This window comes from Centropristis striata, chromosome 12 (assembly GCF_030273125.1).
Source record: "Centropristis striata isolate RG_2023a ecotype Rhode Island chromosome 12, C.striata_1.0, whole genome shotgun sequence".
Taxonomy (NCBI): Eukaryota; Metazoa; Chordata; class Actinopteri; order Perciformes; family Serranidae; genus Centropristis; species Centropristis striata.
The window spans coordinates 4,258,361-4,272,912 of NC_081528.1; the positions used below are offsets into that span (position 1 = coordinate 4,258,361).

The 14,552-nt window shown below is 36.2% G+C and overlaps 1 protein-coding gene across 1 annotated transcript in view; it reads right to left on the reverse strand.

The window, feature by feature from the left end:
- Positions 1-3,119: 3,119 nt before the first annotated feature.
- The window catches only part of snx25 (sorting nexin 25), a 31,454-nt gene continuing 20,021 nt past the window's right edge, over positions 3,120-14,552 (reverse strand). The window contains exons 10-22 of the mRNA XM_059346670.1: positions 14,237-14,386; positions 13,286-13,411; positions 12,505-12,669; positions 11,724-11,855; positions 10,244-10,384; positions 10,031-10,144; positions 8,945-9,022; positions 8,238-8,321; positions 8,011-8,128; positions 6,548-6,614; positions 6,196-6,377; positions 5,346-5,446; positions 3,120-4,021 (exon numbers count right to left, since the gene is read on the reverse strand). Of these exons, the coding sequence (XP_059202653.1) occupies positions 3,956-4,021; positions 5,346-5,446; positions 6,196-6,377; positions 6,548-6,614; positions 8,011-8,128; positions 8,238-8,321; positions 8,945-9,022; positions 10,031-10,144; positions 10,244-10,384; positions 11,724-11,855; positions 12,505-12,669; positions 13,286-13,411; positions 14,237-14,386 (1,524 nt within the window). The 3' untranslated portion in view covers positions 3,120-3,955. The remainder of the gene's footprint in view (positions 4,022-5,345; positions 5,447-6,195; positions 6,378-6,547; positions 6,615-8,010; positions 8,129-8,237; positions 8,322-8,944; positions 9,023-10,030; positions 10,145-10,243; positions 10,385-11,723; positions 11,856-12,504; positions 12,670-13,285; positions 13,412-14,236; positions 14,387-14,552) is intronic.

The following is a 14,552-nucleotide window of genomic DNA, read 5'->3' on the forward strand; positions in this document are numbered from 1 at the left end:
AGCCGCTGCATTGGACGCAAATCCCAACATCACAGAGGTTACAGGCCAAAGAAGTGGAAAAACAAGGCATCAACGTCTCCAGGCTACAGAGACTTCTAAGATCCACACAACAGCCAAACACTTTCATCAAGATCCACCTAAACCAATCCAGACCAGACGGCTGGCTGTCTCCAAACAATCAGACACATAGAGACAGACCATTCACACTCTCATTGACTCCTACGGGCAATTTTGAGTCACCTGGAAGCCAGATGAGCTCGAAAAAACATGCAAACTCCACACAAAAGAGGAATCAAACTTCAGAAATCCTGCACAGAGGAAAGGAGAAGTCTAATGTGCCAACTGTGGTGGTGAACACTCTGCTGACTACAAAACCTCTTTCACACATGCCCACATCAACCAAAAAACCCATCTACCAGAATAAAGGGGAAATAAACAAGAATAATTCTGCTCAATGAGAATAACATCTCTGTGGCCTCCATAAATGAAATATAACAATCAGACACATGTAGAATCAGGATCCCTATGCTACAACTTCGAAACGAAAAGCGCGATATATATTGAATACAGCTAAATTGACTTTGATCTTTCATAAGAGGAACTGCAAGGAAACAACTATGTTGAAATCAATCAAAAGTCCACACACATCAACCTATAACAGTCATGAATGTCTACAAAACTCTCAGAGACCCTGTCCCCCAACTAGTTATGTGCCATTGAAGCCTCATCAACCATTTCAATTATTTTCTGTCTCCACTAGATGGAGCTCTCTGATCAACAAAGGGCTGAAAACACACTTGATTACCATTGCTAGAGCCTTTTTAATTAACCAAGAGTGCCATCTAGTGGGGTCAGAAAATAAAGCAAATGCATCATAAAGCTGATAGATTGTTGAGATGCAGCTCAACACTGTATGTCAGTTGTTCTTGTGACAAATCTCTAATAAAAAGGACTTAATCAATGAATCGATTGATTTATTAAACCTTTTAAGTTATATAAGGGTTCAGAATATTAATTTATGGCTTTCTGAAGTCCATTTCCATGCTCAACTATGTCTCATAAGTTGTTGCAGCAATTAATGGGTTGATACCATTTATTCAACACATAAGCTTTGACCATTTTTATCCATTCTTGATATTGAAAAATTTAACTTTAGACATTTTGGTAGTGATGTGCCAATGAAGCCTCATGAAGCATTTTCTTTATTTTCTGACTCCACTAGATGGAGCTCTCTGATCAACAAAGGGCTGAAAACACACTTGATCACCATTGCTAGAGCCTTTTTCAATAAACCAAGGGCGCCATCTAGTGGGCTCAGAAACACAGAAACACTGGGCTCAACACATAGCTTTGACCATTTTTATCCATTCATGATATTGAAAAATTTCAGACATTTTGGTAATTTTAGCGATTGGATGAGTAGCACTTCTGTTCTCTTAACTGCTGAGAAACCCCCTTATTATTATTATTATTATTATTATTAATAAACATAGGAAAGCCATCCATCCTCTGAATGCTCCAGGTCTCTAGTTTGTGGTTGTCAAGTTTCATGAGGCTGATTATCATAGAGGTCACAGCAGCTCATTGTATACAGTGAGGTCCAGGCTCAAGAAAAGCCCTCACTGTAATGAAATGCTACTATCATCATCACACATTAATGTAATTGGGTTCATTGAATCCACAAGAGTCTCAGCTTTCCAGTGATATGCAATTTCAAACTGTTTATAGTCCCAGGATGCAGAAATATAATACAATGGGCAAAAAAACACACTTTAATGCAAAAGAACTTAACCCTAGAGGCTCCTTAGGGACCACATGTCTACATTCAGCTAATTTTATGTTTTTGATTCTCAATATATCGGTCAGTTTAAAGGCTAATTGTATGAAACTTGGCCAGGGTTTGTTTTTTATTACAATTTAAAAAATTCCTCTTTTGCAAGGTGTATAGAATATTAGATAGGCATAACACTCACACTTTGACCCTTAGGGCCCGTTTTGGTCCCATTGACTCCCATTACAAACACATATTTTTGATACACTGTAATCCTGACATAATATAATGCTTTTCCCATGAATGCCTAATAAATCTAAGCCTCTCATGATACAATCATATGGCAACTTACCTCTGATTCCATTCGCTACTACTGCTGCATCTTCATGTGGTCGCACAGCTTGGTGTTTATTAATTAATAGCAATTTATGTATATCTATGTACAAAATGATTTAATTTCCATTGAGGTCTTCAACACCCTGTTTCTGCTCAGACCAGCTCAACTTCACGTTCCACTTTCATTTCAGACACATGAAAACATCACTATCACTCCATATATCTTTTTTTGTTTACTGCAGTCAGCTATTCTTTTTGAATATTTTATACTTAGCTTATGTAAGTGGAATTTCAATCCAGACGAGGTCACAAGAGCAAGATGTGAAAGCAGCTATATATATATATATATATATATATATATATATACGTACATTTTAAATACTGCAGTTATGTAGGTATGCATACCTTGCAGAAGCTAAATATATGACACATTTTTATGTGTATATTATTATATACTGTTGCTACCATTATTATTATTACTATATGCAGTTATTATACTGGTGGTATTATTATTATATATATATTATATCTTATACCATATATACTGTACTAATATTATATTATATACTGTTTATACTGTTTACTAACAATAACACTACCATCATATCATCAGTATCATTATCACCATCCTGCCACTGCACCTTATTTACCTATTTATTTATTTATCTCATGTTTTTAAAGTGTCCTTGTCCTATTCTACCTCAGTATTTTATTTTATTGCTTTCTATCCTTTTTATTGTATTCAAATACCGGACTGCTATGACAACCTAAATTCCCCTCTAATAAATTAATAAAGTAATCTATCTATCTATCTATCTATCTATCTATCTATCTATCTATTCATCTATCTATCTTACTAAAAAAAATAATAATGCTGATTATGGCCTGAAAAAAAAAAAAAGGATTCAGTGCAACAATATTTATATTTCATATTCATTATATTTATGGATAATGTTTCATTCTGGCCATTCAAAGACCATTTGAAGAAATACAAATAACACCACACAACAGCCACTCTTTGTTTGCAATTTATTGCTTATATAAACGCTCTCTAAACAATTTTTGGTAAAAATAAAATCTATCAATAATAATCATAAATAAAATCATCACAATGACTTTTACATGACATTATATTGCACAATTATAAGCCTTAACAAGAATCACAGAACACAAGTGTTGTTGCTCAGGTTGTGTGTAGAGGAATGTTCAGAGGTCCGTGGGGCAATGACACCGCGCCGCCTCTAGGGGGCGACACAAACCACAAGTTAAACCGCCTTTTGCTGCAGTTAATCTGTAGATTATCACCTCTAGGATTTTTTTCCTTCACATAATGTTACTCTGCCTTGTAATCTATAGACCACACATAAAGAACAACAGGTATGTTGTGGTACAGATCTGTTTAAGTGCCATTAAAAGAAGAAAACTGACTGTCACATCATGTCAAAAATACAATTTGTTCTCGTGAGTGGATTGACTTCATGTATAAATGTGATCCGTCGAGTGAGACAGCTGCCTAAACAGGACGAAGTCAGACTCAGACTGTGTGATTTCTCCCCATTTAGACAGACAAAAGGTTTTAGATCTGTACCGCAACAATGTCAAACATCAGTCCCCCCTTTTCTTTCCAGTTTGGTGTCAGCTCAGCTTTTCATCGTTTCACAGCAACAGAACCAGCAGCGAGTCTCCGTTCTGACCCAGCAGCTGCTTTCTGTCTGAGGTTGAACCAAAAGGCTTGGCAGTTTGTGATTGGTCAGCTACAGAAAAGGCCTAACAGATCCAGAGACTCCGGCTGTGGTAAGTGTGTGTGTGTGTGTGTGTGTGTGTGTGTGTGTGTGTGTGTGTGTGTGATTAGATGTTGTCCACCTCCGTGCTGAGTTCAGGGCACACTTCCTTCAGCAGCATTTCCATCAGAACCTAATGGAGACAAAATGATTCATGTTTTTAGATGTTGTTGGACATTACAGGTGCATCTCAATAAATTAGAAAATCATAGAAAAGTTTATTTTTTATGTCAGTAATTCAATTCAATTCGAGTGGAAATAACACAATATAGAGATCCATTACACACAGAATGAAACATTTCATGTCTTAATTTCATTTAATTTCTTCTAATTATAATGATTATTAGAGGTCGACCGAAACATATCTGCATTTTTTAACTTTTTACTTTACATTGTGCGTTCGCCGATCAATTAGCAAATTGATCGGCCGTGCGTTGAGATGCTGGAGGTGATTTTATTTTATGTAGAAAAATAAAACTTTAATTTACAAATCAAACAGAAGACGTAGCACTAGATAAAAATATACTGAATTTGTGATTTTGTTTCTTCTTAAAACAAGGCTGCTGATACCGGAAAATAGAAAATATGTGAACAACAAACACATTGTTTACTATCCAACTGTTAATTTGTTTAGTTTGTTTTGTTAATAAATGTTTCTTTTTTGTTTAAATTGAGACTTGTGTAACATTTGTCATCATTGTGTCATTTTTATCATGTTAATGGAGGGAGAAAAGGCAATATCGGCTTCAAGAATCGGCCCAAAAAAATCGGCAGCACATATCAGGGATCAGTTATATTATTATTATTATTATTATTATTAATAAGAATAATATTTCGAGAAAAAAGTTGCAAATTTACTAGATTAAAGTGGCAAATCTACACGAAAAAAAGTCGCAGATTTAAGAGATTTAAAGTGGCAAATCTGTGCAAAAAAAGTTGCAGATTTATGAGAAAAAAGTGGAAAAAAGCAACTTTTTTCTCCCAGATTCATCACTTTAAATCTCATAAATCTGCGACTTTTTTTCTCGTAGATTTGCCACTTTAATCTCGTAAACTTTTTTCTCAAAATATGACCCCCCTCCCCCGGGTCCAGATGTTTTTGTTTTTTTTACACATTCTGGCTGTATGTAATATCCTCCAATATTCTCTAGGGTTGAAATTTGGAATTTGCAAGTATTTCAATGAGTCCTATTAAGGGTTAAAGAACCTGTATTGGTCAACCTCTAATGATTATGGCTTACATTTAATGAAAAATGTGAATATTACAAAAAACCAATTTTAAAAAGTATGTTTAATATGGAAATGTTCCTCTGAAAAGTATGTCCATCTATATGACTCAATACTTGACTTGAACTACTGGAAATAGACTTTTCCATCATATTCTAATGTATTGAGATGCAGCTGTATATAATCAGTTGTATGAACTCTTTTTTTAATGACAGACAGATTAATCTTACATAGAGGAGATGTTTGTTGGCACTAGCCTCCTGCAGGGCGTTGAAGATCTTGATGATTCCATAGCGAGCGTTCTGCTGGCCGACTAGGTTTGTGAGTGCATCTGATAGAAAACAACAACATTGAAACAAAGTAAATAAGTTTGTTTTTGTTTTGTCTTTTTAGGTTTAAGAATTATTATTAAAGCACCCTTGTTTTCTCTAATATCTTGTTTATTTTAATACCTGGTACAGCTAAAGGTATATCATTATAACAACAAAAGCAGCTGATAAGAGTTTAATTTAAGAGCTCATATCGTGACATTTTCCATGGTTTTCTTGATTTTGGTTATTATCAAGAATGTTTCCATGACTGTAGATGTAAAAATGACCAAAATTGACCAAAAATAAATGTAATAAAGACACAAAATGACCCCCCGAAAAAGTAAAAATGACCAAAAAAGACAAAAATTATCAAAAATAAATGTAAAAATGACCAAAAAGACACAAAATGACCAAAAATAAACGTAAAAAAGACAAAAAATGACAAAAAAAAACAAATGCAAAATAAATGTAAAAATGACCAAAAAAAGACACAAAATGACAAGAAAACAAATGTAAAAATGACCAAAAAAGACACAAAATGACCAAAAATAAATGTAAAAATGGCCAAAAAGACACAAAATGACAAGAAAATAAATGTTAAGATTAGCTAAAAAGACACAAAATGGCCAACATTTTTGTTGTTATCATTATATTTGTCTAAACAAATGTACCTTTAGTTGTACCAGGCATTAAAATGAACCAGAAACTGAAGAAAACAATGCTCTAATCATTGTTTCCACGTCATGTTTCCGTGTGTTTGTGTTGCTACCTGGGATGTTGTCCAGTAGTTTCTGCTGAGCTCGTTCTTTAGTTTCGCTGCGTTCAGAGTCGGTTCGGACCTTGATTTGCGGCGCCAGCTTCCCGTTGGGCCAGAATGTGTCCCTGAACACACTGATGTAACACACCGACATCTGTTCACAGAAGATCCAGTTTACAGTGTCCCGGATCTGTCTGGAGGAAAACACTGAAGATGTTAGCATCGTCGCTAATCTCACAGCAACAGTTAAAGCAACTAGCAGTCGTTAATAACACAAGAAAACAATCAGCAAGAGTTAATAGAGGCTACAATCTCTTGGATGTCTTTTAATAACGTGACAGCTGATCAACATGCTGGAACTTACTTGTTGATAGTTCGTCCAAATGTCACCTGGACTAGTGCAATTAGAGTCTTCCTCACCCACTTAAACACTGAGGAGGCAGAGAAAAGGAAACATTAGATACTTAAATTCATTCAGATGTACAGAATTCAGGACAGAAAGACAGGACCGAGCTAATAGAGGTGGGGGGAAAATTGATACAGCATAATATTGGGATATTTTGCATGGCAATATTATATTGATTCATGTCCATATTTAGCGTTCCGATGTCAGTCTTTTCACTGTTTTTGTTTTTTTTCCCAGAGGCCTTTTATGAATATACTGGAGATACTTTGTATCATATGAAACTAGGAGATCTTAGGACTTTATAGGCACCAAGTTGCTGAAATAACACTGCAAAGTTCTGCTTTTTTTTTGTTTGTTTCATTAAAAAAAATTCAGAGCAGTGAAGCTTGTTGTTATTGAGAGTTGTCATTTTGTGTCTTCTGTGGGTCTTTTTTTGCTTATTCTGTCTTCTCATTTTGTGTCTTTTTAGTCATGTTGTTGTCGAAATAACACTGCAAAGTTCGGCTTTTTTTTTGTTTCATTCAAAAAAATTCAGAGCAGTGAAGCTTAAAGTTTGATAAAATGCTGCAGTTGTTGTCCTCCATACATGTTTGATATCAGTTCAGTTCAGTTTGACTGAATACTTTGTTGGTCAGTCTGTGGGTTTGACTCTTATTGTCATGAATAGACTGAGAATTTTCTCTTATTGGACAAAACAATTCTTGATTGAATTTAATTCTGTGGACACAAAATGCAGTTAAACAGTTAAATCGCAATATATTGTATCAATGATCACCATATCCCAAAATGCTTAAAATCGTAATAATATCGTACCGTGACTCAGGTATCGGGATAAAATCGTACCGTGGAGCCGACACACTGATTCACATCTCCATGTAGAGGTGTGAGAGCGGATATACGACAGCGTATTAGGGCCAAGTATGAAAAGTTAATATAAAATATGGACCCTGGGGGAGGGGGGGGGTAATATTTCGAGAAAAAAGTCGCAAATTTTCAAGATTGAAGTGGCAAATCTATGAGAAAAAAAGTCTGACTTTTGCCACTTTTTCTTGCAAATTTGCCACTTTAAATCTCGTAAATCTGCGACTTTTTTCCTCATAGATTTGCCACTTTAATTTTAAATTTTAAATTCTCTTATTGGACAAAATAATTTTTGATTTAATTAAATTTTGTGGAGACAAAATGCAGTTAAACAGTTAAATCGCAATATATTGGACTGCAAAACTCACCATATCCCAAAATGCTTAAAACCGCAATAATATTGTATCGTTACTCAAATATCGGAATAAAATCGCACCATGGGGCCGAGACGCTGATTCACACCTCTACTAGCTAAAACGTGTCTAGCTGCTTTGTATTTGTCAGACCTTTTGGTTTGTGTATTTATATTCAAATAGAAAATATAACAGGTTTCTACTCACTTCCTCTGAGTTCAAAGATCTCTCCTATGAGCATGAAGCAAGGTTCAGCCAGGGCGTCTTTCCTCCCGTCTGCTTCATCTCCGTAGTCTGACAAGTCGCTGTCATCATCAACCTCCTCCTGGAGACAAACACACACACACACACACACACACACACACACACACACACACAGGTCAAGATGAGGACGCAAGAGTTGTTTTTGCTGTACGACTAGAGAATGAATGTACCTCAGTATGGGAGAAGAAGTCTCCAGGTAGCTTCTCCAGGAAGGAGGCCAGAGAGAAAGAAGATTTCTTCTGGATTGACATCACCTTTAAACATTGAACAAGAGATCATCACAATGAAATGTACTGTATGGGATCATACCAGTAGTGATGCACCGATAATTTTTTTTTAGATCAAGTCCTTATTCTTCAAGTTTCTCATTGTTTTGCGATACTAAGAAATTATTTCTGAGATTCAGTCATTATTCAGAAAGAGTTTTCCATAATTTAGAGACACTAAGAAATTATTTTTAAATTAATTTTTTAAACGAAGTAATCATTCTGAGAGAGTTTCTCATTATTTTTAGATACTAAGTCATTATCCAGTTTCTCCTAGTAAACCTACAGGACCTTTTTTTTCCTAAAATTGGAGGAAATGGGTTTTTTTCAGGGAAACAAAGCATCACTTTAAATGTGTCACCATGTATTGAGGGTGTAGAGAAGCTCAATTGATAATGGAAATGACTCATAAATGCATATTTATGCAATTTCCCTCAGCTGCTGCTTTACACCCACATATGTTTTTATTCATTCTGCAACAACAGACAAATAGTGTTATTGCAGTTTGTCATTGAAATGAATATAACAGATTAGACACGTTAGCATGAAATATGACAACAACATATTGAGGTCCTGACTAATTATTAATGTAAGTGTGATAAAGTGTTTACCTTGAGGTGCTCTGGGGACGGGCTGAGGAACGCATAGAGAGCCTCCGACTGGCACAAACGCTCATCTGTCAGCAGACGCTACACACACACACACACACACACACACACACACACACACACACACACACACACACACACACACACACACACACACACACACACACACACACACACACACACACACACACACACACACACACACACACACACACACACACACACACACACACACACACACACACACACACACACACACACACACACACACACACACACACACAGTCATAATCAGCATTATTTAACTGCCATCATAAACCATTTTCTTCATTTCTTTTAGCTGTTTTCTTAAATCTTATGCACTCATAATTGCAACACCAGCTGTTCTGCTGACTCAGTATGTATCATTTTTTCCTCAAATTGCAATTTCTATTTTTTCGTTTTATGTACCCTCTGGTAACTGAAGGTACCTCATAGGGTTTAAATACCCTTATATTGTTGTATTTGTATTTAAATTTAAGTTAACCAAGGTTTATTTGTAAGCACAGAAAAAGTAAGAGGAGCACTTTTAAGGTCACTTTACTGCTTTACTGTGCTCTCTGTTTACATCCGACCACATTAGACCTTCTGTATTTTTTCCCATATTAAATATGTAATATACCACTTATATTATACTGTGTATATCTTTGCATATATTTATTAATTGTTGCTCTACATGAAATAACTTATTTAACCTATAAAACATGCTAAAATATATTTTCTCCAATGTGCAATATCTGTAAAATGTGAAGTACTTTCAGGAAAACAAGAAAACACAAAAAATATATATTAATAATAAATGCCAAATATCAGAAATGTACGTATATAATGTGTATATAATGTATGTACCTGACTTGTTTTTTATATTCTTTATTCTGTCTTCTATATCTGTGTGTCTGTATCATGAGCTGCTGTCACAACTAAATTTCCCCACTGCAAGATAAATAAAAACACATCTTATCTTATCTTTAATACTAACGATTATAGCAGAATGTCATAAATCAGTCAGTTGTAATAAAGCTTTCCAGTCTGTACTGTTTGCATGTTTACCTGCAGAAAGGCATTGAGCTGAGTTTTGCTCTTGTCTAAGAACTTCTGGTCGATGGATTTGAAGGGAAGTTTACTGAGTGATGGTAACTGGAGTTTCTTCAATGACGGGAAACACTGAGGAAGAAGACATGAAGCATTAAAAACAGCAGTTAGATCTTTCTTTTAGATAGAAATAACAGGCCATTAACATGTATCAGTTTGGTGGTGTGTTACCTCAGTGAGTTTGCGGTGTAACATCTGGAACTCAGTGAGTTTCCTCTGGACGCTCCAGCGACTGTTGGCGGTTTCTTCTCCTTCCACCAAACTCACACTCACACTGTAACAAGCAACAGTCTCACCACCTTCTTCTGTAGCCTGGAACACACACACACACACACACACAAATGTCTCAATAGCCGTGTTTCCTTTAGGGGGAAGAGTGTCCACCAGGAAAGTCTCAGGCCACGCCCTCTCTAATGTCCACTCACTCTGTGTGTCTCCATTACAAAAAGGCCCCCAGAGGGATTTAGAGACTCTGGAGGTGACGTATGGTTTTAGATCGCCGCGACGGATTAAACACGGGAGACGCAACTGTGGCCATAAACAAAGCAGCATGGCTAATTATGCACAGCGTCTCATAAACATAGTGATCGTGAATTAACCGGCATCGCTAACTGTGCACAGAGTGTCTGGTGCTTGTTGTAAACAAACAGAGATCGCTAAGTGAACACCTCCTGCAGCAGCAGCACATACACACTGTACTGCTACAGAGCTAACTGTTAGCCTGTTAGCACATACACACTGTACTGCTACAGAGCTTACTGTTAGCCTGTTAGCACATACACACTGTACTGCTACAGAGCTAACTGTGAGCCTGTTAGCACATACACACTGTACTGCTACGGAGCTAACTGTTAGCCTGTTAGCACATACACACTGTACTGCTACAGAGCTAACTGTGAGCCTGTTAGCACATACACACTGTACTGCTACAGAGCTAACTGTTAGCCTGTTAGCAATTTGCAGACTGGACGCTAAGGGGTAAACATCCCCTCCGGCTCTGCAGCTGGGAGAGACTGCTGCAGGAGGACTGTGCCACTTCGACTCGCTCTTACTCTTCTTAACGAGCCGCCGCCCCCAGCAGCTCGTTAAGAAGAGTAAGAACGAGTCTCCAAAAGTCTCAATAACACCAGAAAAAGTCGCTGGATTTGTCTCCAGTCGCTTTCTTGAAAAATAGTCGCTAAGCGGATCTGAAAAGTCGCTAAATATAGCAACAAAGAAGCTAAGTTGGCAACACTGCTTTGCTTGTTTGTTGTTGTGTCACATCCTGCTTAGTGTTCTATCCAATCAGTAACCAGGCTTTTTTCAGGGGAGAAAAAAGACCCTGCTCTTCAACAGGGACAAAAAAAGTCCCGTCAAAAGTCCGCTCAGGACGGCTCGTATTCAAATTAGGGGCGTTTCACCGAGTGAGACCCTCCTCATTCCCGGTATTGGGCTGTAGTGGAAACACCCCTATTGCTAGAGACTTCTTTAAGACAAGAGCGCCATCTAGTGGGCTCAAAAAATAAAGCAAATGGTTCATGAGGCTTCATTGGCAGGTCACTACTATTTTCTATGCTTTTTCAGTGAATGAGGTCAAATGCATCCCTGAACAGCTGTAAATGGTTTGGGTGACTCCATCTTAAATGTCTGAATGCTGTTCCTCTCTGAGTACCTCAGCTGTAGTGATGGTGGCCCTCCAGTGTCCCAGGTTCTCACACCACCAGTCGGTTCTGGTAATGTGTTGCTGCAGTTCTCCGTGTTCTCTCTCCATGGCTCCAATCTCTTCCTTTAGTTTGCTCACAATCTACAAACACAGACAAGAAACAGACTTTAACCAGCAACCGGTAACACTTTACAATAACCATCATTTATAAATGGTAAACAGATATAGTATAAACCATATATAGGCCATTTAGAATGGTAAATACATAATTAATTCATGTTTAACTAACTACATAATTAATAAATGGCTAATAGATGGTATATTAATGTAAGTTTATAGTTACTTTACCATTAACAAACAATTAAATTATAATTTATAGTTTATCAGTAGTTTTAGTTGCACTCATTATAACATTTTAACACCATAATAAGTATGTTAATGATTGAGTTAAGAGCTAATATCTAGACATTTTCCATGGTTTTCTTTATAATAACCAAAATCATTATTAATAAAACCATGTTAAATGTCCAGATATCAACTCTTAAATTAAACTCTTTTGCTCTATTTTTGTTGTTATCATTATATTTGTCCAAACAAATGTACCTTAAGTTGTACCAGGCATTAAAATGAACAAGAAATTGAAGAAAAAGGCTGGTCTAATAATTGTTTCCATGACTGTACATAGCAACAGTCTGCTATATTTATCAGTGTATCTGTAGGGACACTGGCACATTCACCAGCTTTAATCTGGTGCTGGTGTGTTTTCTGCTGTTTGTTTTGATTTTGTTACCTTTTTGTCTGGTTTGGGAGCGTTCTGGATGGAGCCCAGCGCCTGGCGCTTGTACTCCAGTTTGTCGTAGAGTTGTCGTAGCTTGGTGGCGGCGTAGCTCGCCTGCTCGTTGATTCCTTTACTGCCTTCATCTCCAACCTCCTCTCCTGCATCCAGACCCTGGCACTACAGAATAAAAACACAGATATAAGCATTTATCAACACTTACTTAGCATATTAAACCTCTGAAGTCCAGGAGATTTTGGTTCAAATTTGTCAACTTCCTCTGCATTCATTTCTGTCTCTGTTTAGCATCTTTCAGTCTGTCCTTACATCACATGCATGGCTCCTTTTTCTCCACACAAACTTCAGTCTATTTTGCTATCAGTCAGATTTTCCATTTTATTTTAATTAACAAAGTATAAAGCTGCCAGGAACCCAAAATACAAACAAAAGACACTGGTTTCTATGGAAATGTACCATATTTTTACTATTTATACACATAAAAACAGCATAAAAACAAATAATAGAACTCAAAAACATTATTTTTGCATGTGAATTAAAAAATAGTAATAGTTTTCATTGTAGAAAGGAAAATTCACATTTTAAAAATGGTCCAGAAACATAAATGTCACACTGTAAAAGCTCCTATGATTGAACTTTAACTGGCTTTCTCAGCTTGTCTACATATCATATATAAATAAAGTTATTACTGTAAATAAAACATGTGTATTTTCAATAAATAGATGGACTCCAGAGGGTTAATAGATGAATGTTTTTGACCACATGGATAATGTCTGACCCCTTCCTCCTTCTCCTCAGTGCTGCACTGTGATTGGCTGTTCTGCTCCATTCTGATGATCAGCCGGTCGTAGAGGTCCGAGACCAGAAAAGACGGGTAGTAACGCTCTCTCATGGTCTCGGCCACCTGGAGGATCAAAGAGACAACAGAAACGCTTTATTTCCTTTGTAACCTTTAACCAGGGGTCTCCAACTCAAATTACCTGGAGGCAGTATCAAAATGACCAAAAAAAGACACAAAATGACCAAAAAAAGACACAAAATGACTGAAAAAAACTAAATTACTTTAAAAAGACACACAATGACAAAAAAGACACAAAATGACAAAAAAAAGACACAAAATGACAAAAAAAAAGGACACGAAATGACAGAAAAAAACTAAATTACTTTAAAAAAGAAACAAAATGACCACAAAAAGAGACAAAATTACAAAAAAAAGACACAAAATGACTGAAAAAAACTAAATTACTTTAAAAAGACACACAATGACAAAAAAGACACAAAATTACCCAAAAAAAAGACACAAAATTACTAAAAAAAGTAATTAAAGGGACCTTCCACACAATATTTCGAGAAAAAAGTTGCAAATTTACTAGATTAAAGTGGCAAATCTACAAGAAAAAAAGTTGCAGATTTAAGAGATTTTAAGTGGTAAATTTTCGTGAAAAAAGTCGCAGATTTACGAGAAAAAAGTGGGAAAAAAAGAAACTTTTTTCTTGCAGATTCAGCACTTTAAATCTCATAAATCGAAAAAAAATCTCGTAGATTTGCCACTTTAATCTCATAAACTTTTTTCTCAAAATATTTTACACATTCTGGCTGTATGTAATATCCTCCAATATTCTCTAGGGTTGAAATTTGGAATCTGCAAGTATTTCAATGAGTGCCCTATTAAGGGTTAATAAAGTATGTCAGTTAGTTAGAGTAAGTAATGATAAAAAGCAGCTGGTACCTGATCTTGTAGCCTAACAAAGACTTGTGTTCCTCTGTTTCCCACCAGACTCTGCTGGATCTCCTTCAGGAGAAACTTCTCCACTGGGATCTCTCGGCTCTCCACAAAGAACTTTTGGTAGATTTCCCCGACAATCTGGGGCACTTCATTCTGTCACACACACATAAACAAACAAATAAAAATTAACTCATTTACATTTTTACACATTTATACACAATGGGTTATGTGTTTTCACAGTACAGAAGAACCCACAGAGAATTTCACTTGAATACTGCTAGTGGAAGTTACAACTGCTGACGTGTGTAATGTGTATTTT